Below are 21,068 nucleotides of genomic sequence, written 5' to 3' on the forward strand. Positions count from 1 at the left end.
GTTTCCCATTTCCTCAGATCAACCAGAACACAACCTGGTCAACCTTTGTCACCTGATGATGTCATAAATACTGAGAAACTGTTCACTGTTAAAAACAGGCTTGGAAAACTGATCATTTAAAATCTGATGAGTCTGCAAAGACGGACGCTTTTCCACATTTAATTCTCCTTCCAGGTTTGTTTTTGTTTCCATCCAATCAGCTTCCTGCCCACAGCAGGACCGTCCGGCTGCCTGACCTCTCAGGGTCAGACGCTCCGAGGAGCCGAAGCTTCATAGCTAAATATTAAAAGTGACTGAACTCAACTTTGACCTGCAGAACCGGTACCGATGAACTTTTGTTTGGACTTTTTGAGGCTATGGGAAAACATGACAGGCCTCTGACAGCTGTCATCATACAGACAATGATTTTACATCATATTCTGGTGCATGAGATCTGGTTTGTTTTGAGTTCTGAGCAGCCGATGATGATGATGATAATAATGATGATGATGATGGTGATGATGATAATGATAATAATGATGATGCTGATGGTGATGATGATAATGATAATAATGATGATGATGGTGATGATGGTGATGACGACAGCATCTGCGCGCCTGCAGGTGATTCCTCTAAGACCAGGAGGAGGAGCGCGGCGGGTCGCGCCCCCGGGGACCCGCAGCCTCTTCCTGCTGGTCCTGATGCTGCGCCGCCGCCGGGATCATGAAGCGGCTCTTCCTCCCTCTGGTTGCTCTGGAAACGCGCCTCCTCCATCACATTAATGGGGTAATAATGTGATTGATTGGTCATTTCCGGAGAAATGCAGTTTGCTGCTGCCTGAGAGCGCAGGGACCTCAAGAAGTTCCTCCTGCTGAGGAGGAGCCGGACAGGCAGAACGTTCACCTCCTCCTCGCCTCCCGCTGTGAGGAGGAGCCGGACAGGCAGAACGTTCACCTCCTCCTCGCCTCCCGCTGTGAGGAGGAGCCGGACAGGCAGAACGTTCACCTCCTCCTCGCCTCCCGCTGTGAGGAGGAGCCGGACAGGCAGAACGTTCACCTCCTCCTCGCCTCCCGCTGTGAGGAGGAGCCGGACAGGCAGGAGGTTCGTTCGGGTTGTTTTCTGCTCCGGGGAGGAGCAGGAGGAACATGGAGCGCCTCCGCGGCTCTCCGGAGCGCAGCAGGCGGTTCCAGCAGCGGGAGCTTCCGGCTGCTGATGTGCAGCTCTGCGAGCGGACCGAGCTTTAGCGAACCGAACCGAGCCGGCTTTCCCTGCGTCGCAGTAAAGGACGGGGAGGAGGAGGAGGAGGAGGAAGAGGAGGAGGCATCTATGCAATTTTATTTGACTTTGCATTTTATTATGAGCGCAGAGGAGGGAGATGCGGGACCGGCGGCGGAGCTCCGGCCGCCACGCAGCGCCTCACCTGGGAGGAGAGCGACCCGCTCCGCTCCCAAGGACGTCCGCAGCCCGACGGCGAGGAGGAGCCGCAGCCGGGAGAGGAGGAGGAGAGGAAGAGGAAGAGGAGGAAGAGGGCCGCGCGTGCGGCTGACGCTGAGAAAATAAGCGGGGAGGAAAACGGGGGCAACACTTCCAGCGAGGAGGGGGCGGTGGGGGGCAGATGTGGCAAAACGCAGGAAATGCCGTCAACCTGCAGCAGCGAGACGTGCATCCCGACCCCGAGCTGCAGGATCTGCTTCCAGGGAGCGGAACAGGTAGGCTACTGGTTCTACTACTGGGTCTACTGGTTCTACTGGGTCTGCTGGGTCTACTGGGTCTACTGGTTCTACTGGGTCTACTGGGTCTACTGGTTCTACTGGGTCTACTGGTTCTACTGGTTCTACTGGGTCTGCTGGGTCTACTGGTTCTACTGGTTCTACTGGGTCTACTGGTTCTACTGGTTCTACTGGGTCTACTGGGTCTACTGGGTCTACTGGGTCTACTGGTTCTACTGGGTCTGCTGGGTCTACTGGGTCTACTGGTTCTACTGGTTCTACTGGGTCTGCTGGGTCTACTGGGTCTACTGGTTCTACTGGGTCTGCTGGGTCTACTGGGTCTACTGGTTCTACTGGGTCTACTGGTTCTACTGGTTCTATTGGGTCTGCTGGGTCTGCTGGGTCTACTGGGTCTACTGGTTCTACTGGGTCTATTGGGTCTGCTGGGTATTTGGGTCTACTGGGTCTACTGGTTCTACTGGGTCTACTGGTTCTACTGGGTCTATTGGGTCTACTGGGTCTACTGGTTCTACTGGGTCTACTGGTTCTACTGGGTCTATTGGGTCTACTGGTTCTACTGGGTCTACTGGTTCTACTGGTTCTACTGGTTCTACTGGGTCTACTGGTTCTACTGGGTCTACTGGGTCTACTGGTTCTACTGGGTCTGCTGGGTCTACTGGTTCTACTGGGTCTACTGGGTCTACTGGTTCTACTGGGTCTATTGGGTCTGCTGGGTCTGCTGGGTCTACTGGGTCTACTGGTTCTACTGGGTCTATTGGGTCTGCTGGGTCTATTGGGTCTACTGGGTCTACTGGTTCTACTGGGTCTACTGGTTCTACTGGGTCTATTGGTCTACTGGGTCTGCTGGGTCTACTGGGTCTACTGGTTCTACTGGGTCTATTGGGTCTACTGGGTCTGCTGGGTCTACTGGGTCTACTGGGTCTACTGGGTCTACTGGTTCTACTGGGTCTATTGGGTCTACTGGTTCTACTGGGTCTACTGGGTCTACTGGGTCTACTGGGTCTCTTGGTTCTACTGGGTCTGCTGGGTCGACCCGATCAGACCTCAAACTGCGGTTCTGTGAAGTGAGGCTGAAGGTTAGCTTGCTGCCCTGTGATTGGCTGACGGCAGCTCGTGCTGTTGGGGTGAAGCTGCTGATTGGATCCTTTCGGTTCTGCTGAGGAGATCAGAGCCGGAACCAGAAACACGAACCCAAACATTCACTGCTGGAAGTCGCATAACCAATGATGCCTATGACCTGTCTGAAGTGACCTCTGACCTCACCGATTTACCACAGCAGCTGGTTGATTAGAATAACTTATTATTACTATAGTAACAAGATAGTAACAATAGAAATAACTATAGAAAGACAAAAGTCTTTATGTACTAAATTAGCCATTTGAACATGTATAGACCTATACACCTTTATATAACTCTATAGATAACACTATGTACTATATGTATAGATATACAGATCTATAAACTATATATATAGTTTATAGTATAGACACCATACGGCTTATAGAGGTCTAGAGGTCCATGGATCTCTATATAGTACATATTATGTTTTTCATCTGTTGTCAGACGTCAGTAGAACTGTATAGAATCACTGAGTTTTATTTTTATATCGTGAAGAAATACTTAGTCCGTCGTTTACATCCTTTCAAAAGTCGTCCTAACTTTCTGAACCTTTTCACTTTGTGTGACGTACATTGGGGTTTTATCATATCGTTTATCATCCCTCAGAATAAGATTCTCATTATTATCAAGATTTTGGTTCATCAGAATGATAAACGCAGGTACAGATTGTCAGAAAATAAGTGACAAAGTCATAAAATGTTTTGTCCAAACCCTGATCTGCAGTGTATCTGTCACATCAGAGGTGCAGCACAACCATAATCAGGTTAAAATCTCATCCCAAAGTGACGCACCAATTTGTCTGCCCGTCTTCCTGAAAGCGGATGGACAGACGTGGACGTGCAGGGCCAAATGGACCACCGGTCCAGGCTGAAACCTGAGACCCTGCAGGGCTGTGACAGCAGCAGGACGACGAGGGACGATTCATCAGAGCTGAAAGGAAGCAGGAGAGAAGGCAGGAAACGCCTAAGTGGACATCCTGTCTTCCCAACGTGGCTCCAGATCAAATCTAATAACTCCGCCTCCGGGTCCTGCTGCTGTGAAGGCCTGCAGGCTGTGAAGGCCTGGAGGCTGTGAAGGCCTGGCTGCTGTGAAGGCCTGGAGGCTGTGAAGGCTGCTGCTGTGAAGGCCTGGAGGCTGTGAAGGCCTGGAGGCTGTGAAGGCCTGGAGGCTGTGAAGGCCTGGAGGCTGTGAAGGCCTGGCTGCTGTGAAGGCCTGGCTGCTGTGAAGGCCTGGAGGCTGTGAAGGCCTGGCTGCTGTGAAGGCCTGGAGGCTGTGAAGGCCTGGCTGCTGTGAAGGCCTGGAGGCTGTGAAGGCCTGGCTGCTGGGAAGGCCTGGAGGCTGTGAAGGCCTGGAGGCTGTGAAGGCCTGGAGGCTGTGAAGGCCTGGCTGCTGTGAAGGCCTGGAGGCTGTGAAGGCCTGGCTGCTGTGAAGGCCTGGAGGCTGTGAAGGCCTGGAGGCTGTGAAGGCCTGGCTGCTGTGAAGGCCTGGCTGCTGTGAAGGCCTGGAGGCTGTGAAGGCCTGGAGGCTGTTAAGGCCTGGAGGCTGTGAAGGCCTGGAGGCTGTGAAGGCCTGGCTGCTGTGAAGGCCTGGAGGCTGTGAAGGCCTGGAGGCTGTGAAGGCCTGGAGGCTGTGAAGGCCTGGAGGCTGTGAAGGCCTGGAGGCTGTGAAGGCCTGGCTGCTGTGAAGGCCTGGAGGCTGTGAAGGCCTTAGTTATCTGCTTTTTAAACTCTAATAAAATCCACAGTTTGACTTTTTCTGCTGCCTAAAGTTGCATCATTAAATCAGTTTGATGAATTAAACTGAAGCTTTTAATTTAGCATCAACATTTGATTTATTCATTAAAATGCAACATTACTGTCAATGAAAGCCAATATTTCGTCTTTTACTATATTTTGAGGTTGTTTTAATGAATCCAGATCTGACATTTAGAGGTTCTGAAGTTCAGTTAAATCACTTATAAAACTATTCATCTAAGTTTTATACGTCCATAACGTTTCCTCACTCTGTGGTTTGGTTACAACCACTAAACAGAGTGGTTTAGTGGTTATAACTAAATAACCACAGTTATGTGATGGACCATATTACTGTCCATCATATAACTACAGTTATATGATGGACAAACACAAAGGAGTGAATCGGTTTATACATTGTTACTTGTAAAAGTCTCCACAGTTAAGCATGGTGGTGGCTGTGTCATGCAGTGGGTTTCATCAGCAGGAACGAGGAACAGGTCAGAGCTGATGGGCAAATCTGCAGAAGGTTACATGGAATTTCTTGAGCTCAAAGCATGTTGGATAGTATGGCCTAGTCAAAGTCCTGAGGTAAGTTTGTGGTGATAGTTGAAAACAGATATTTACAGCGGGGCCCTCAAGCTGCCAAAATATGGGAAAGAATATTTAGTTTAAATAAAGATTTCTGAATAAAAACGTCGGCTTGATGTTTAGGTTGTGAAAAATGTTTTGATTTAATTTTGTAATTATCCTAAACTCTTCCACCAAACACAGAAATGTTTCTGAATTACATTCTCGTGAAAAAGGAAGAGGCACAGATCAAGTCTGATGTCATCAGTGATGTCCAGGAATGGACGTGATGTCATCGATGACATCACAGGCTGCTAATTCAGAATCCTTTGAATAAAAGAGCTGTTAGCTTAGCGCATCATTGCTACCATGGCACGTAGGCGACGACGTAGGCGACGCTCCTACCGACGTAGGAGGAGGCGATACTACAGGCGTAGGCGGCGCAGAAGCAGCTATCGCCGTAGACGTAGGAGGTATCGCAGACGTCGTTATTATTAGTCGCTCACGTTGACCATGTAGCAAGCAGTTTAAAAACCACTAAAAAAATATAAAACAGTTTCAGAAAAAAGTCACAAAAACAAGATTTTTGTCTTGAAACATTTGAGACATTAAGACATGAGTGACGTGTCTTAATGTCTCTTGCCAACCCACGGAAGAGACGTTCAACGTGTCACCTGTCTGTCGTCCAACATGTCACCTGTCTGTCGTCCAACATGTCACCTGTCTGTCGTCCAACATGTCACCTGTGCAGTGGCATCCTGAATATGTTGAAATCGCTAAAACGTTGAGTCATAAAACAATCTGCGATCTCTGAATGGAAGGGCGTCAAAACCGAGTTTATGTTCAATCGGCTTGCCATACAGATCAGATCTCCTGTCTTTATATGAATGCATGTGATGTCATCGATGACATCACAGACTGTTACTTCAGAATCCTTTGAATAAAAGAGCTGTTAGCTCAGCATCATTGCTACCATGGCACGTAGGCGACGACGTAGACGACGCTCCTACCGACGTAGGAGGAGGCGATACTACAGGCGTAGGCGGCGCAGAAGCAGCTATCGCCGTAGACGTAGGAGGTATCGCCGACGTCGTCGTTATTACTAGTCGCTCACGTTGACCATGTAGCAAGCAGTTTAAAAACCACAAAAAAATCATAAAAAATGTTTCATAAAAATAATGGCACAGATGACGTCAGGTCAGATGTTATGATCTGATGTTTTCCAATTTCTGGTGGCTAGTCTGAAGGAGCAGAGTGGAGGCTGCAGCTCTGAGGAGGAGCTCTGTCATCGAAGGCGGGGCTATGTCCACCCAGGTGTTTTGCACAACTGAATGTCAGGTGCAATTTTCTTCCAACTGTGTGTGTAAAATACGTATTACACACACATTATATATTTATCTATAGACATTTGTTAATTATTTTATAATTTTTTGTGGTTTTTAAACTGCTTGCTACATGGTCAACGTGAGCGACTAGTAATAACGACGACGTCGGCGATACCTCCTACGTCTACGGCGATAGCTGCTTCTGCGCCGCCTACGCCTGTAGTATCGCCTCCTCCTACGTCGGTAGGAGCGTCGTCTACGTCGTCGCCTACGTGCCATGGTAGCAATGATGCTAAGCTAACAGCTCTTTTATTCAAAGGATTCTGAAGTAACAGTCTGTGATGTCATCACTGACATCACGTCCATTCCTGGCCATCACCGATGACATCAGACATGACATCATCTGTCTCTTCCTTGTAAAGTGATGCAATGTAAGCTAAATGTAATTGAGCTTCATTTAAAGTGTTTTTTGTTGTTATTGCTGTGATAAATGAGAAAATTTATTACAGCAAGAGGCTGGCTCTACATTATATGTCACCATCTGAACCATCCAATCACTGAATGACTGCTGAAAACAGATCAATATGAGGATGGGACAAAACTTTCTCCAGCTGAACAGAAACAAAACCGAAGTCATTATTTTTGGACCTAAAGAGGAACGAGTTAGAATTACAGATCTAGAGTTATAACTCTAGATTCGGACAGGGTAGAGATCATTCAGTAACAGGTGATTTGTAAATATGACGGTTCATACAGAAGAGACAGATTACACTTCATGAACTGCACAGTGTTTCAGTGAGATTTTTTGGACCAGTTAGATGACATCACTCAGGAATGAACCAGTTAGATGACATCACTCAGGAATGAACCAGTTAGATGACATCACTCAGGAATGAACCAGTTAGATGACATCACTCAGGATTGAACCAGTTAGATGACATCACTCAGGAAAGTTACAACCACTAACCACTCTGTTTAGTGGTTATAACTAAACCACGAGTGGGGAAACGTTATGGATGTCACTAACACGTGTGACGTCATCTGTGCCTCCAGAGTTTTAGTCATTATTTTTATGAAACATTTTTTATATTTTTTTTTGTGGTTTTTAAACTGCTTGCTACATGGTCAACGTGAGCGACTAGTAATAACGACGACGTCGGCGATACCTCCTACGTCTACGGCGATAGCTGCTTCTGCGCCGCCTACGCCTGTAGTATCGCCTCCTCCTACGTCGGTAGGAGCGTCGCCTACGTCGTCGCCTACGTGCCATGGTAGCAATGATGCTGAGCTAACAGCTCTTTTATTCAAAGGATTCTGAAGTAACAGTCTGTGATGTCATTGATGACATCACATGCATTCCAGATGACAAAAAAGATGATGTCATCAGTGATGTTCAGGAAGACGTGATTTCAGCGATGACATCACAGGCTGTCAGTTCAGAATCCTTTGAATAAAAGAGCTTTTAGCTTAGCATAATTGCTAAGCTACCATGGCACGTAGACGACGACGTAGACGAAGCTCCTCCTACCGACGTAGGAGGAGGCGATACTACAGGCGTAGGCGACGCAGCAGCGGCTCCTATCGCCGTAGACGCAGGAGGTATCGCCGTCGTTGTTAGTCAATCACGTTAAATACGTAGCAACCAGTTAAAACCAATGAAAAACGAGCTCTGTGACCCCTGACCTTAATGTCGTGTTAACATGCCGGACACAGCCCGGTCCTGCGGATCGTTCCTGCGGGTCGGTCCCGCGGGTCGTTCCTGCGGGTCGGTCCTGCGGGGTCGGTCCTGCGGGTCGGCCCGTGGGTCGGTCCTGCGGGTCGGGCCCGTGGGTCGGTCCTGCAGGAACGTCTGCGCTGGAAAAACCCCGGAAGGAGGAATAAATAGATTGTCTGTGATGATTGATGCCAGGCTGCGTCCTGCTGCAGCTTTGAGGAATGATCCTGGATTTCAGGCCCTCTGGTGGACGAGTTACTGGTTTGCTTTGATGGATCACCTGCTGGAGGAGAAAGGAGGCTGGAAAACGACGAGCGCAGGATTAATCCCGGGCAATCGATGGGAAGCAGACAGTTTCTCTCTGGAGCTTATTGAAGGGACTGGAGAAGCAAAATAATATACAAAACTTTGTAACTTTGATAGATGAAAATATTTGACCCTGTTTTTAATGACAGCCCTGAGGATTCTGTGTCGTTCCAGAATTTCTGTCCAGAAAGCGATGATGTTACAGGTATTACTGAACCTAAAGCTTTTCATTTCACTTTTTGGCATTTGCGGCTGAATTCGTCTCCCTGGAATCAATCAGCCGATGTTCTGTTTATCAACGATGCATCATGAGAATTTTTTTTCCTTTTCGTTTTTCCTCTTTAATCTTTTTATTTATTTATTTTTTTCTCGTAAACTGAGGGGCGCTGGGCCCCACTAGCTCATTATTTGCACTTCACGTGTCATATTTGCCGTTTTAAAATAGACAATATTTTGTCTTTATTTTAACATAAAGACAAAATATGTTAAAATATATTCAGGCGTTTTCTATTTCTAGAAAACGCCTGAATGTTTTGAACCAGATTCGCTTGGTATTTAAATTTATTCATAATTTCATCCAGTTGACAAAAACTCCTGGATGATGCCGTCACCGCCGCCATGTTTCTGTTTATGTGTGATAAACGACCATTAAGATGGATTTTGCTTCCCTGTTAACTGGCCTCTGTGTGTGTGTGTGTGTGTGTGTGTGTGTGTGTGTGTGTGTGTGTGTGTGTGTGTGTGTGCCTCTGTGTGTGTGTGTGCCTCTGTGTGTGTGTGTGTGTGTGTGCGTGCCTCTGTGTGTGTGTGTGTGTGTGTGCCTCTGTGTGTGTGTGTGTGCCTCTGTGTGTGTGTGTGTGTGTGCCTCTGTGTGTGTGTGCCTCTGTGTGTGTGTGTGCGTGCCTCTGTGTGTGTGTGCCTCTGTGTGTGTGTGTGTGCCTCTGTGTGTGTGTGTGTGCCTCTGTGTGTGTGTGTGTGCGTGCCTCTGTGTGTGTGTGTGTGTGCCTCTGTGTGTGTGTGTGTGTGTGTGCGTGCCTCTGTGTGTGTGTGCCTCTGTGTGTGTGTGTGTGCCTCTGTGTGTGTGTGTGTGTGCCTCTGTGTGTGTGTGTGCCTCTGTGTGTGTGTGTGTGTGCGTGCCTCTGTGTGTGTGTGCCTCTGTGTGTGTGTGTGTGCGTGCCTCTGTGTGTCGGCTGCAGGGTGACCTGTTGAACCCGTGCCGCTGTGACGGCTCGGTCCGGTACACCCATCAGCAGTGTCTGCTGAAGTGGATCAGTGAGCGCGGCTGCTGGACCTGTGAGCTCTGCTGCTATCGCTTCCAGGTCATCGCCATCAACATGAAGAGACCGTGGCAGGTAAACAGGAAGTCAGTTTGAGCTGATATTAACCTGAGCAGTGATTAAATGATGAAAGATAAATGCAGGTCTCGCAGGTTTTCAGAGTCTAAACAGAACGACTCTTAAGTCTCATATATAAGTGTTTATTAATTAGGTCATTAAACTGCTGGATTTCATACAGCAGTTTTTTATTTTCTGTTTGTGAAACATTTTTAAATCAGTGCATCGTTTTCCTTCTAACTCACTGCTTTTTGTTGTTGCATCAAATAAAATTCCAGTGAATATATTGAGAAACAGGTTTTCCTTCCAGTGTAGCTGAATGAACTGAATGAACTGAATGAAGGTCCTGTTTGCGTGGATGTGTGAGGTTTTCTGTCCTCCGCCTCAGTGGCAGCCCATCACCATCACGCTGGTGGAGAAGGTGCAGATCATCGCCGTGTTCCTGGGCTCGCTCTTCCTGGTGGCCAGCATCTCCTGGCTGCTCTGGTCGGCTCTCAGCCCGCAGGCCGTCTGGCAGCGCAGAGACGTCCTCTTCCAGATCTGCTACGGCATGTACGGCTTCATGGACCTGGTCTGCGTAGGTCCGTCCACCCGCAGCACAGGAATGACTCTGCAGCATTCACTTCCATTAAACCACTCATTAGATTTTAAATCGTTGATGTGGGCAGCAGGACCCTGAGCACATTGAGCAGCATTGATTGGCAGCGATAAGACCCTCCTCCTCCATATGGTCACAGACTGACTCCTAACAAACCGTCACAACATGGCGACGGTCTGTGCAGAGTTCAACTTTGCAATGGATCCAGAGTCGGCTCACATCGTTTTAAATTAAAGTTACAGATTTAATCAGATTATTCTGACTTTTTTACATTTTTGGCTCAAAGCAGCTTTGTGTTACATGAATGGTGTGAATTTTTATCTTTTTGAAAAGTGACAGGAAATATTAGCTTGATATTTATATCACTGGAAAACATGAAGAGATGGATTAATAATTAAAAGTTGAATGGGTTATCAGTGCATAGCTGGTTATGAAAAAAGGGTTAATTTCCCACAACAAAGCTTTAGAAAATAATAGTAATAATTCTAATAATAATTTAAAAATAATACTTACAATTTTAACATAAAGACAAAATATTAAGTTATATTAAAATTAATATTTGAGAATAAAGTCATAATATTGAAGCATTATTCTCATATTTGTATGATTGATGTGATTTTATTTTTATTTTTTCAGTTTGGTCCTAAATCAATCATAATATAAACATTTATTCATTGATCTCCTGTCGTTGTAACAGGCCTTATTGTCCACGAGGGGGCAGCAGTGTACAACGTGTTCCTGCGCTGGCGCGCCGTGAATCTCCACTGGGACGTCCAGAGTTACGACAAGGCCAAGGACCTGGAGGAGACGAGCACCGGCCCCTCCTCGCTGGGCCCCAGGACGCTCTGGTTGCCGCTGGAAACCTTCGGGCCCAGCGGGCCGCTGCACGCCACGCAGCTGGGGTCCCGGCCCTGGACCTGCCCCTGGACCTGCCCTGGACCTGCCTCTGCCTCTGCCTGGCCCCGTTCTGCCCCGGACTGCTGCCCGGACACAGCCGGAGCCAGGACGCGGACTCGGGGAGGTGGTCATCCGCGTGACGTCGGTCTGAGCCTCGACAGGTGAAACTTTACCTGACCGTTCATCCGCGTGACGTCAGCCTGGGCCTTGGCAGGTGAAGCTTTAGTCTGAACGTTCCTGCATTTATTGGTTGCTGCTTTCCCGGTATTGACGGTATTTCCGGTGTTCCCGGTATTTCCGGTGCTGCCGGTATTTCCGGGTTGTCGGGGCCGGTCCCCAAGCCAAGCTCAGCCAGATAAAAATGGACGTGTTCGGTTGGCACTGTGACGTAATCCTGACATCCATCTTGAACATCGTAGCATAAAGACCGAACTGTTGCGTTACATCCGGGTTCTCTGGTTTCGGTTTCTTTGAGGACCGGAACCAGAGCTGGCTCTTTAGGATTTAAAGGAAAACCCATAAAAAGGTTATAAAGTTTCGTGCCAAGTCGTTTTGTCGGGAATTTGTTGGCTGTTTCAAACTCTCTGACGCAGAATGACGTCACAAACTAATTTCTTCTTCTCTGAGGAAACAACTTCCTGTTTTGGTTCTTGGGTTTCACCTGTCAGGATGTAATAAAAATGTTTCTTCTGCTCTGCTTTGTAAAGGCACAATTTGGTGTTTGGTCTTTGACTAGGCCACTGCATCGACGCCGACCTTTCTGTGAATATTCTGTCTCTGGGATGATTAGCAGCTTCCTTAAATGATTTATTAATATTAATCTTCCCCTCTGTATTCTGGTGGAACATTTAGGAAACAACCTCATAATTCGTAACACTCAGCCTGTGAGATCCAGAGATTAAAGATGATAAAACTCCCATTTAATCTGTGAGTTAATCTGTGTGCTAGAGGATTATATCATTTTACAGCCTGATGAAGAATCGATTCGTTTTATTATGTCCTGACAGAGAAAATCTAAAGACTGAATCTGTCATCATCCATCTGAACACCCAAAACAAAATCTGAATCCATCTTCGTCGTTTCCGTGTGGAGGCAGAGAACCACCAGATCTTAGACGCTTTTTCAGTTTAGCTGTTTTTCGTAAATCTCAGACGAAATATGCGGGAAGCAAAAGTAAATCTCATTCCCGCCCAACGCTGGGAGCCACACAGCAGGTGGCCTCTGGACACAGGCTGGACGACACCTGCAGACGGAACTGGATCCAACCGGATCTGCAGAAAATGCCAAACTGATTATAGAAAACTGAGATCCAGAAGCTAAAAGCACAAACTGACGTCAGAATGGAGTTGAATTTCATTTATGTCCGTTTCCCTGCGTTGGCTGGGATGCATTTGACATGAACGCGTTGGGATAAATGAGACGTTTGGGGTCGCTGGGTCGTTTTGGTTCTTTTGGTGCCTTAAGAGGCTGAATATTAACGTCTCATTGTGCAGCACAGATACGACTTGAATGTGACTGTATTTGTTTCCTTTGTATGTAACCTGGATGTAAAGTATAAAGAATGTTTGTACACAGAAACGTGACTTACTTTCTTCAAACCGTCTGAGATGGAAAACATGAAGGTCCGATCGAAACGAAGCTGCAGACTCTGCTGGTTGTTGTTGATGTTCAAAAGTTTGATGAAGCTGCTTCACTTTTCCTGGCCAAGAGTTTGAACCTGGATTTAAAGTGATAGAAAAGCTGATTCTGAAAGCTTTTCAATGGATCAGCAAAACTGTAAAACTAACTGAAAGTTTAAAAAATGTCTGTTTTTCAGATTGTAATAAAACATTTGACTAAATATTTTTATTTATTTATTGTAAATCAAAACATAATTCTAATTCATATTCTAACATGATGATAATTCAGATTTAAAAAGATACAAAAAAGATACAAGAAAAAAGCTGGATAATAAATCAGAAGGCAAAAACCTGAAATGTACAGTCCACATGATTATATCACATATAATATATATATTACATTACACATTCTACCAAAAACCAATCTGCATGTGAAACAGGAAGTGTACAGCATTTACAAAAGGCACTGGACAGTGGCAGAACCTGCAGGTCTGTGGGTGGATCTGCCGCCCGCGGAGCTCCAGGGAAACGTGGGAATGTTGCTGCCGAACCGGGTCCGGTGGAGCGGCTCGGTCGAGCTGAAGCAAGAACTGCAACAGTTACATCACTGTCACTTTAAAACCACAATGTTCACGAGTTTTACCACTGATTTCAGAACCTTTCAGAAATCTCAAAAGTCCTAAAAATGTAACTTTTTGATTTTCTGTGGTCAAACAGCAGATTGCCTCAGCTCATCAGGAAGCTTTCATATTTGGGACCTGATTGTTCTGCTGTTTCTGGGCCGGAGCGGCTGGTGCAGCAGGACCGGTTCAGAAACACCGGTTCAGAAACATCGGAGCACCGTTTTTATTCTCAGCAGAACCTCGGACCCGATCGGAGTTGATCCGGATGGAAACAGGCACTTGTGATTTCTTCATTGTCTGATTGAGGGCTGGTTGTTTGTTTGGGCCGGGAAGGAAAATACATTCAGTCTCTTCTCTAAAGACGACAGCTTCACAGCCAGACGCGTCGTCACGGTAACGTCTCCTGCCCTGTCTTCTTGTCTTTCCCATTTTGAAGAGCGGCTAAAAGTCAGCAGACACTCAAGTGAGAACTGGTTTCTTTGGTTTCATCCTTTTTTCTTTTGGATAATATTTAGTTTCTCTCAGAGAGTCTTCCTCCTCCTCTTCCTCCTCCTCCTCTTCCTCCTCCTTCTCCTCTTCCTCCTCCTCCTCTTCCTCCCCCTCCTCTTCCTCCCCCTCCTCTTCCTCCTCCTCCTCCTCTACCTCCTCCTCCTCCTCCTCCTCCTCCTTCTCTGCGTGGGAATGTCGCTGGAATCGGACCGAACCACGATCCGCTTCAAGAAAAGCATCATTTCAGGCGGTCCGGAGGGAAAACGTTCAGTTTTTCTGATGAATTTTACTCCAGACTGATTGTTGATAAAAGCACTTCCAGGTAGAAAAACTCTGTTTTTGTGATGCTTTGGTCTGAGCTCAGGTTTCCATGGAGACTCGCAGCCCGACTTGGACCCAGTGGAGAAACTTTCAGAGCCCTGCAGGCCGGTCGGTACCAGAGTGGACCCGGACCGGACCGGACCAGGACCCGCCTCCTCTGAATGAAATGAAACTGGTGTCAAACGTTTCTGCAGCAATAATTAAACGATGTCTGGTGACCTCTGGTGACCTCTGGAAACTCTTCAAAGTCTGAAAAACTATTACAGTGCAAACAAACATTTTGATGCAAAATTCAGCACAAATGAAGCATCAATTAATTTATAGCAATTTGTTTGATTTTGTTAAAGGGCAGGTTGACCTCTGGTGACCTCTGAAAACCTAAAAAAAATCATCTTAAAAGTTGAAACAAAATTTTTTTCTGCACGATTAATTTCTATCCGTTTTGTTCATGCGTGGGGTCAGAGGTCAGAAAGCTGATTTCTGTTGACATCTGGAAACTTTTTTTTTTTTAAATCTTACAAATTAAAATGGCAAAAACAAAAACATTCCTGCACAAATGCAGCACAATTAACTTCCATCCATTTTGTTTAGTTTTTGGGATAAAGACGGAAACTTTATCTCTGGAAACTATTTTTTTCTTAAAAATCATAACGGCACAAAAAAAAATTGCAGCACAAACATTTGACACCTATTTCATATAATCTGAGGAAGGAGCGGGGCCGTCTTGACTCGGGTTCTGTTGTGGGTTCGGTTCTGGCCTGCAGGGCCGTCTTGACTCGGGTTCTGTTGTGGGTTCGGTTCCGGCCCTGTGGGCCCCTGAGGCTCCGTCCGGCTTCACCAGGCGCTGCATTTGCTCTCATGGCTGCCGACTGACTGACTGTTGCTGTAGCGCTTCTTCACGATCATGCTGATGTACGCCTTCATGAGCTTGGCGATGTCCATGACCTGCAGGGGGCGACAGAGAGCCGTGAGCCACAGAAAGCTTTGGGCAGGAGGCGGCAGGTGGAGTTCATCGGCACCGACCATCTGGGTCTCGAACAGCAGCTCCCGGCCCTCCACGGCGATCTTGTAGGCGTTGGGCAGCGGCGCGCCGAAGGACAGGATGAGTTCGTAGGGGAAGACCTCCAGGGGCCACAGCTCGCCGCGTTTGTACACGGAGATGGACTCCCGGCTCACGCCGAGCCACAGCTCCGCCGGGAACGCTCCGTCACGGCTCTGGAAGCACAGAGGTCACACGGGGTCACAGCTGCTCTGGCAGGACGGTGTGATCCATCTCCACTACTGATGATTTCATCTTTATAATAATCACTTTATGAATGAAGCTCAGAGTTAAACTAACAGAAAAATGAACTAAAACTAAGATGACAGAGTTAATTTATCTTTACTAATATTATATTTTTTTCATTATCAGTAGTATTGTTACTGTCATGTAATCTGTGAGTGTTAATTTTGCATGGCACATTGCTGCCACCTGCTGGACTTCCAGGGAAATGTTTTACGTTTACGTCACTTAGTCAGTTTGTTAACGGCAGAGCGGATGGATACATTGTGAATGTCGTGTTCAGATCGAGTTCTTCGACGCAATGCCTGTATGTATATTTAAAAATGAGCGTTTATGTTAATGTGTGTGTAACAAAGCAAGGTATTCATTGAATTTATGTGGTTCCTGTTGTGGCAGTTTCACTCCATTCTACGTTAATAAAGGAAGAGCCGTTTAATCCTGACTTGTGTGAAAGGAGTTTGGCTGAGCTTGGTTCAGGACACCATAGCGAGACCGTTACAGTTACTTTGTTAAGGTAAATTATTAATAAAGAACGTTTCTGCTTTTTTAAGTTTAATTTTACTCTGGACTTATTTATAGATTTATTTACAGATTATGCTTTATATGCTTTTTATTGTTTTATTCATTGAAGATGCAAATCATATTTAAATTACCTAGAAACTGCTTAAGATAAAAATTATATAATAAGTTGCTTATGTTTATATTTTCAGTATTTAACACTTTGGATGGATTATCTGTTCAACAACTCAGCAATTTTCCTCTCTGGGATCAATAAAGTTTTTTCTATTCTATTGTTTCTGCCGTGTCAACAAAAAGCTCAGACTAGAGCAGTGGTGTCCAAAGTGCGGCCCGGGGGCCATTTGTGGCCCTTGGAGTGATTTGTCTCTGCGCTGCAGATGAGACACTTTTAAAAATTATTTTAATGTGAGATTTCCAGGCCAGTTTAAATCTGAAATGTTCAACAGAAAGAATTTTTCTTTCCTCAGAAGATCAGAGCATGAAGTCAAAATATCCAATGACAGTTTTTAAAAGAAAACCCACAACAGCTCAGAGACCAACAAGACGAGGACGACTGGCCTGAGAAGTGAAATAAAGGTCAACATTAAGGCAAATTTCAAACTAATGTTGGTTTGAGGAAAAAATTTCCAGTCATATTGTTTTTGCATTTTTAATGGAGAGAAAAAGATAATTTCAACGTGTTGATTTTGTGTGAGAAGCGTTTGGACCAGCAACTTCAGCTCGGCTTTAGCTCATCTTCAGCTCGGCTTTAGCTCATCTTTCGCTCATCTTCAGCTCGGCTTTAGCTCATCTTTAGCTCTGTGTTAGCTCGGCTTTAGCTCATCTTTAGCTCGGCGTTAGCTCATTTTTAGCTCGGCTTTAGGTCATCTTTAGCTCGGCTTTAGCTCATCTTTAGCTCGGCTTTAGCTCATCTTTAGCTCGGCGTTAGCTCATCTTTAGCTCTGTGTTAGCTCGGCTTTAGCTCATCTTTAGCTCGGCGTTAGCTCATTTTTAGCTTGGCTTTAGGTCATCTTTAGCTTGGCGTTAGCTCATCTTTAGCTCGGCTTTAGCTCATCTTTAGCTCGGCTTTAGCTCATCTTTAGCTCGGCGTTAGCTCATCTTTAGCTCGGCGTTAGCTCATCTTTAGCTCGGCGTTAGCTCATCTTTAGCTCATCTTTAGCTCGGCGTTAGCTCATCTTTAGCTCGGCGTTAGCTCATCTTTAGCTCGGCTTTAGCTCATCTTTAGCTCGGCGTTAGCTCATCTTTAGCTCGGCTTTAACTCACCTCCACGTTGAAGAGCGTGGATCCGTAGCCCTGCCACTCCTTCACCAGCACCATGTACTTGACCATGGCCTGCTCCTGGCTCATGCCCTGCAGCTTCCTCCACTTGTCCAGGACGCTGGTCCGGACGGCGGCCGCCTCCTCCCTCAGCCAGGCCTCCAGGCTGTTCTCCTCCTCCAGCCTCTGCCGGCTCAGCGAGCCGCTCCTGAAGCTCCGCCGCAGCGTTCCCTCCAGGAAGCTGGAGCGTTTCCGCTCCGCCGTCCCGGAGCGCTCCGCCACAGAGCCGGAGCCGGAAAACGTCTTGGCCGAGTTCTGGACCCGGGTCCGCAGTCGGGCCATGGGGAACACCTGGCTCATCTCGGGCACGGTGGTCTGGGGGTTCTGGTCGCCCAGCAGGTACTGGAGCCTGAGGGCGGCCAGGAACTGGAGCGTCTCCTCCGGGGCCGGATAGTGGCCCTGGATGACCGCCTCATGGGCCTGAAACCAGATGACTCACTTCAATCATCGCTACATCCAATCAGAATCAAAACCGGTGATTCGTTTGACTGGCAGTTTTTGTGAAACATGGCAGATGTGTTACAGCAAATGGACCTTCCTGATCCGGGTCGGAGGTTTTCACCTGTTCGAACATGAAGGCAAACTCCACGCTGTCCTTGGGAACGCCGTCCGTGTCCAGGAAGCAGTACAGTTTGAAGTACAGCTTCCAGCCCGTGTTGCTTTCTTCTGCGCTCGCTGAAAGTCTGCGGAGCAACGATTAAGAATATTAACTGGACCCACAGAAGTGGAAAACTTTTGGGTCAGACTGAAACTCACACAGAGGGTCTTACTTTTCAAACTTGGCGAGAACGTCGGCCACCACGGTCCGGCTCTCGATGGCTTTCTCTGAGGCGTCGTTGTGTTCGAACAGAGCGAACATGTTCCTGCTGTCCTCCATGGCCAGACCGCGGATCAACTTCTCCACCACCTGACAGACGGACAGACAGACAGGATGGGATGAACATCAAAATAAGAACACTTTTCTGATTAACTTCTGGAACTTATGGTTTATAACCACAGACAAAAGAGAAATCCTCCAAATTAGTTTCCATTTGGTGAAGAAGGAAGTTGCTCTTCAGAGGTTTGTGTCGTTTCCTTCTGTGGTTCTTGGTGCAGCGCCCCACAGGCCAGGAGGGGAACAGGTTGGTTTGACTCAGAGCAGATAAAGTGAACCACAGATGGAACAAATGTATCAATTCTGGTCCCTAATTGATCCGAGTTTCCTGGACCATCAGGAGGAAAAACATCCGAAGTTGAATCCTGACAGCCTTTCCTGACCAATTACTAGGAACTAAAACTTTCTTCTTTTCAAATGAAAACTGAACCAATCAGAACAAAACTCTATGACCAAACTGAGATCTCAGTGGATTTGTGATGGTGAGTGGGTTTTGGATGTTGCTGTGCGGGGAGGAACCCACCTCCCCTGCAGTGGTGTGTGAGTTGATGGTGATCTTGCAGGAGCCTCCGCCATGGCAGTGCACTGTGGTGCTCATCTCCTGCCGGGCCACGATGGAGCGGATTTCCTCCTGCGACGGCACGTTCTCCCTGGCCCGAGTCTTCTTCAGGGAGTCGAAGGCGAAGGCGGCGTAGCGGTCCATCTCTGAGGCGGGGAAGAGCTCTCTGGTCCTGCAGAGAGGTCACATCCAGGTTACAGGTCAGATGTAAACTAACAAAACAAACCCTGACAATGCAGAATTTAAGAGACTTGTCAAACATTTTGAATGTTTTTCTACTTGAGTAGAAAAACTCAAATAAGGCTTCCATAAACAGCCCGAGATAAACTGGATGTTTCCATCCGGCTTTTTTCGTTTTGGTGTCTGAAAATGAGACATTTCTGGCTGAACTGCATCGTCACAAATCAGTAGGCTCAGCCTGTCTCCTAAATTGTAAAATCAGGACCATAAGGTTTGTTCAAAAGAAAAGAAAAATTGAAACTGAAAAATTGTTAAAACAAATTTTCATATCAAAGGTTTTTTGTGGGGGCGGGGCCTCAGATGACGAGGTGTGGAATTATGACATCACAGCTCACCGTCTCTTTTCTGTAGGATCAATACTTTGGTGTTGAGCTTTTATTTAAAAAATAATTTTCTTACATCTTAAAAATGAGATATTTAATTTTCCAAATGAAGGGAAAGACATTAACACCTGGTAAAACCAAAAGTCTGTTAAAACACAGCAGTCTGTTTAATAGTGATAGTATCAGCCGCTAGTCATAGATTTCTTAAAGTTTTCTGATTTCCACCATAAATGTTAATAAATATGTTAAAATTGAAAAAGTGGAATTTGTGAAATCATAAGGCGTTGCTGTGCTCACCTCTTCAGGTGGAACTTCAGGTATCTGAGGATGCTCCGTGAGGGGATGAAGGTGCAGCACATGCAGGCCAGGATCTTCCAGCTGCAGAGGTTGGCCGTGCCGCCGGGCTGCGGCGGCCGGGCCGTCTGCTTGATCAGCTGGCAGTAGAGCTCGTCGCGCAGCGGCTTGAGCTCCTGGCCCGTCTGCAGGATGCCCTGGATGATGGCGACCGGGTCGGCCACGCCGTCCAGGTGCTGCAGGGAGCCGAACACCCGGAGGGCTTCGGCCTGCAGGGTGGTGTAGCTCCGACTCTGTGACGCTGGGTGACGGAGGAACAGGAAGATGAAATTCACTCTCCAGTGAAGCAGGTAGATCAAGTTGTTTTTTCTTATCGGATCTAAAACCGTTGCCGCTCTGACGGCCGGGTTGTGTCTCACCGCTCAGCTGGATGTCTCCGTACGGCAGCGGCAGCAGCGGAATGCAGCGGGTGGTGGCTGTAGCGCAGGATGGGGTTCCTCTTGTAGATCTGCTCCACCACCTCTGAGTTCAGACAGTTCTCCTGCAGACAGAACCACAGCTGGACTTTACCTGCAGCTCTGGTCAGAACCTTTACTCTGCCTCGCTAACTGAAACGTTAGCTACGCTAACCCCAAAGCACAAATCATAATTAGTTCAGCTAATGCTAAAGCGCTAACTTAAAACATGTGGCTATCCATCAGGTGCTACAACTGCGTATTGCTTCAAAATATTTTATTTATGTTTATTTGGTCTCTACTTTGTTTTGTTTCTGAATGTTTCAAAGGAAACGGAAATGCTGCTGTAACAGTCAAAATAAGAGCGTTAATGTAAACGGCTCACGACTTGAAAGTACTTTTAACAAAACTTCGACTCAAATGTCAAACTTTTACAAAAAGCGGAAAATTTACTAAGAGCCAAGCAAATTATCGCTTTAGGAAAGTACATTTAAGGGAAGCTGAATGCTGCCAGCTGTTTTAAAATGTTTCTTTAACCACACATGAATTTGTCTCTGGGATTAATAAAGAATATTCATTCATTCATTAAACCCAGCTTCAGTCACACAGAGCAAAGTGCAAATCTACAGGGAAGAAAAAACAAAAAAAACAAAAGCAAAGTGTAAAATGCAAAAGTTTCTGTCATGAAACAGACAGAAGGAAAAACCTAAGAGCTGATGGCGATTAAAACAGAAGGTATGAGGCAGCATTTATGACAGATGAATGTAATAATTACTGAATAGTGAATAAAAGTGAGAGCAGGGAAACATCCTGACAGTCGATGTTCCCTGACGTGACGGTGAGGCTGTTAAACC

The 21,068-nt window shown here is 46.7% G+C and overlaps 1 protein-coding gene and 1 pseudogene across 1 annotated transcript in view; one reads left to right on the forward strand and one right to left on the reverse strand.

The window, feature by feature from the left end:
- The first annotated feature begins 1,335 nt into the window (after positions 1-1,335).
- LOC129352710 (E3 ubiquitin-protein ligase MARCHF11-like) lies at positions 1,336-13,139 on the forward strand (annotated as a pseudogene).
- A 63-nt stretch (positions 13,140-13,202) lies between these two features.
- Positions 13,203-21,068, reverse strand: part of myo10 (myosin X) — a 90,849-nt gene continuing 82,983 nt past the window's right edge. Inside the window, 10 exon segments of the mRNA XM_055021838.1 lie at positions 13,203-14,078; positions 14,184-15,296; positions 15,375-15,566; positions 17,416-17,889; positions 18,032-18,152; positions 18,240-18,376; positions 18,867-19,074; positions 19,763-20,060; positions 20,179-20,216; positions 20,218-20,300. Of these exon segments, the coding sequence (XP_054877813.1) occupies positions 15,186-15,296; positions 15,375-15,566; positions 17,416-17,889; positions 18,032-18,152; positions 18,240-18,376; positions 18,867-19,074; positions 19,763-20,060; positions 20,179-20,216; positions 20,218-20,300 (1,662 nt within the window). The 3' untranslated portion in view covers positions 13,203-14,078; positions 14,184-15,185.

This window comes from Poeciliopsis prolifica, unplaced genomic scaffold (genome assembly GCF_027474105.1).
Source record: "Poeciliopsis prolifica strain line A6 unplaced genomic scaffold, Auburn_PproV2 SCAFFOLD079, whole genome shotgun sequence".
Classification (NCBI taxonomy): domain Eukaryota; kingdom Metazoa; phylum Chordata; class Actinopteri; order Cyprinodontiformes; family Poeciliidae; genus Poeciliopsis; species Poeciliopsis prolifica.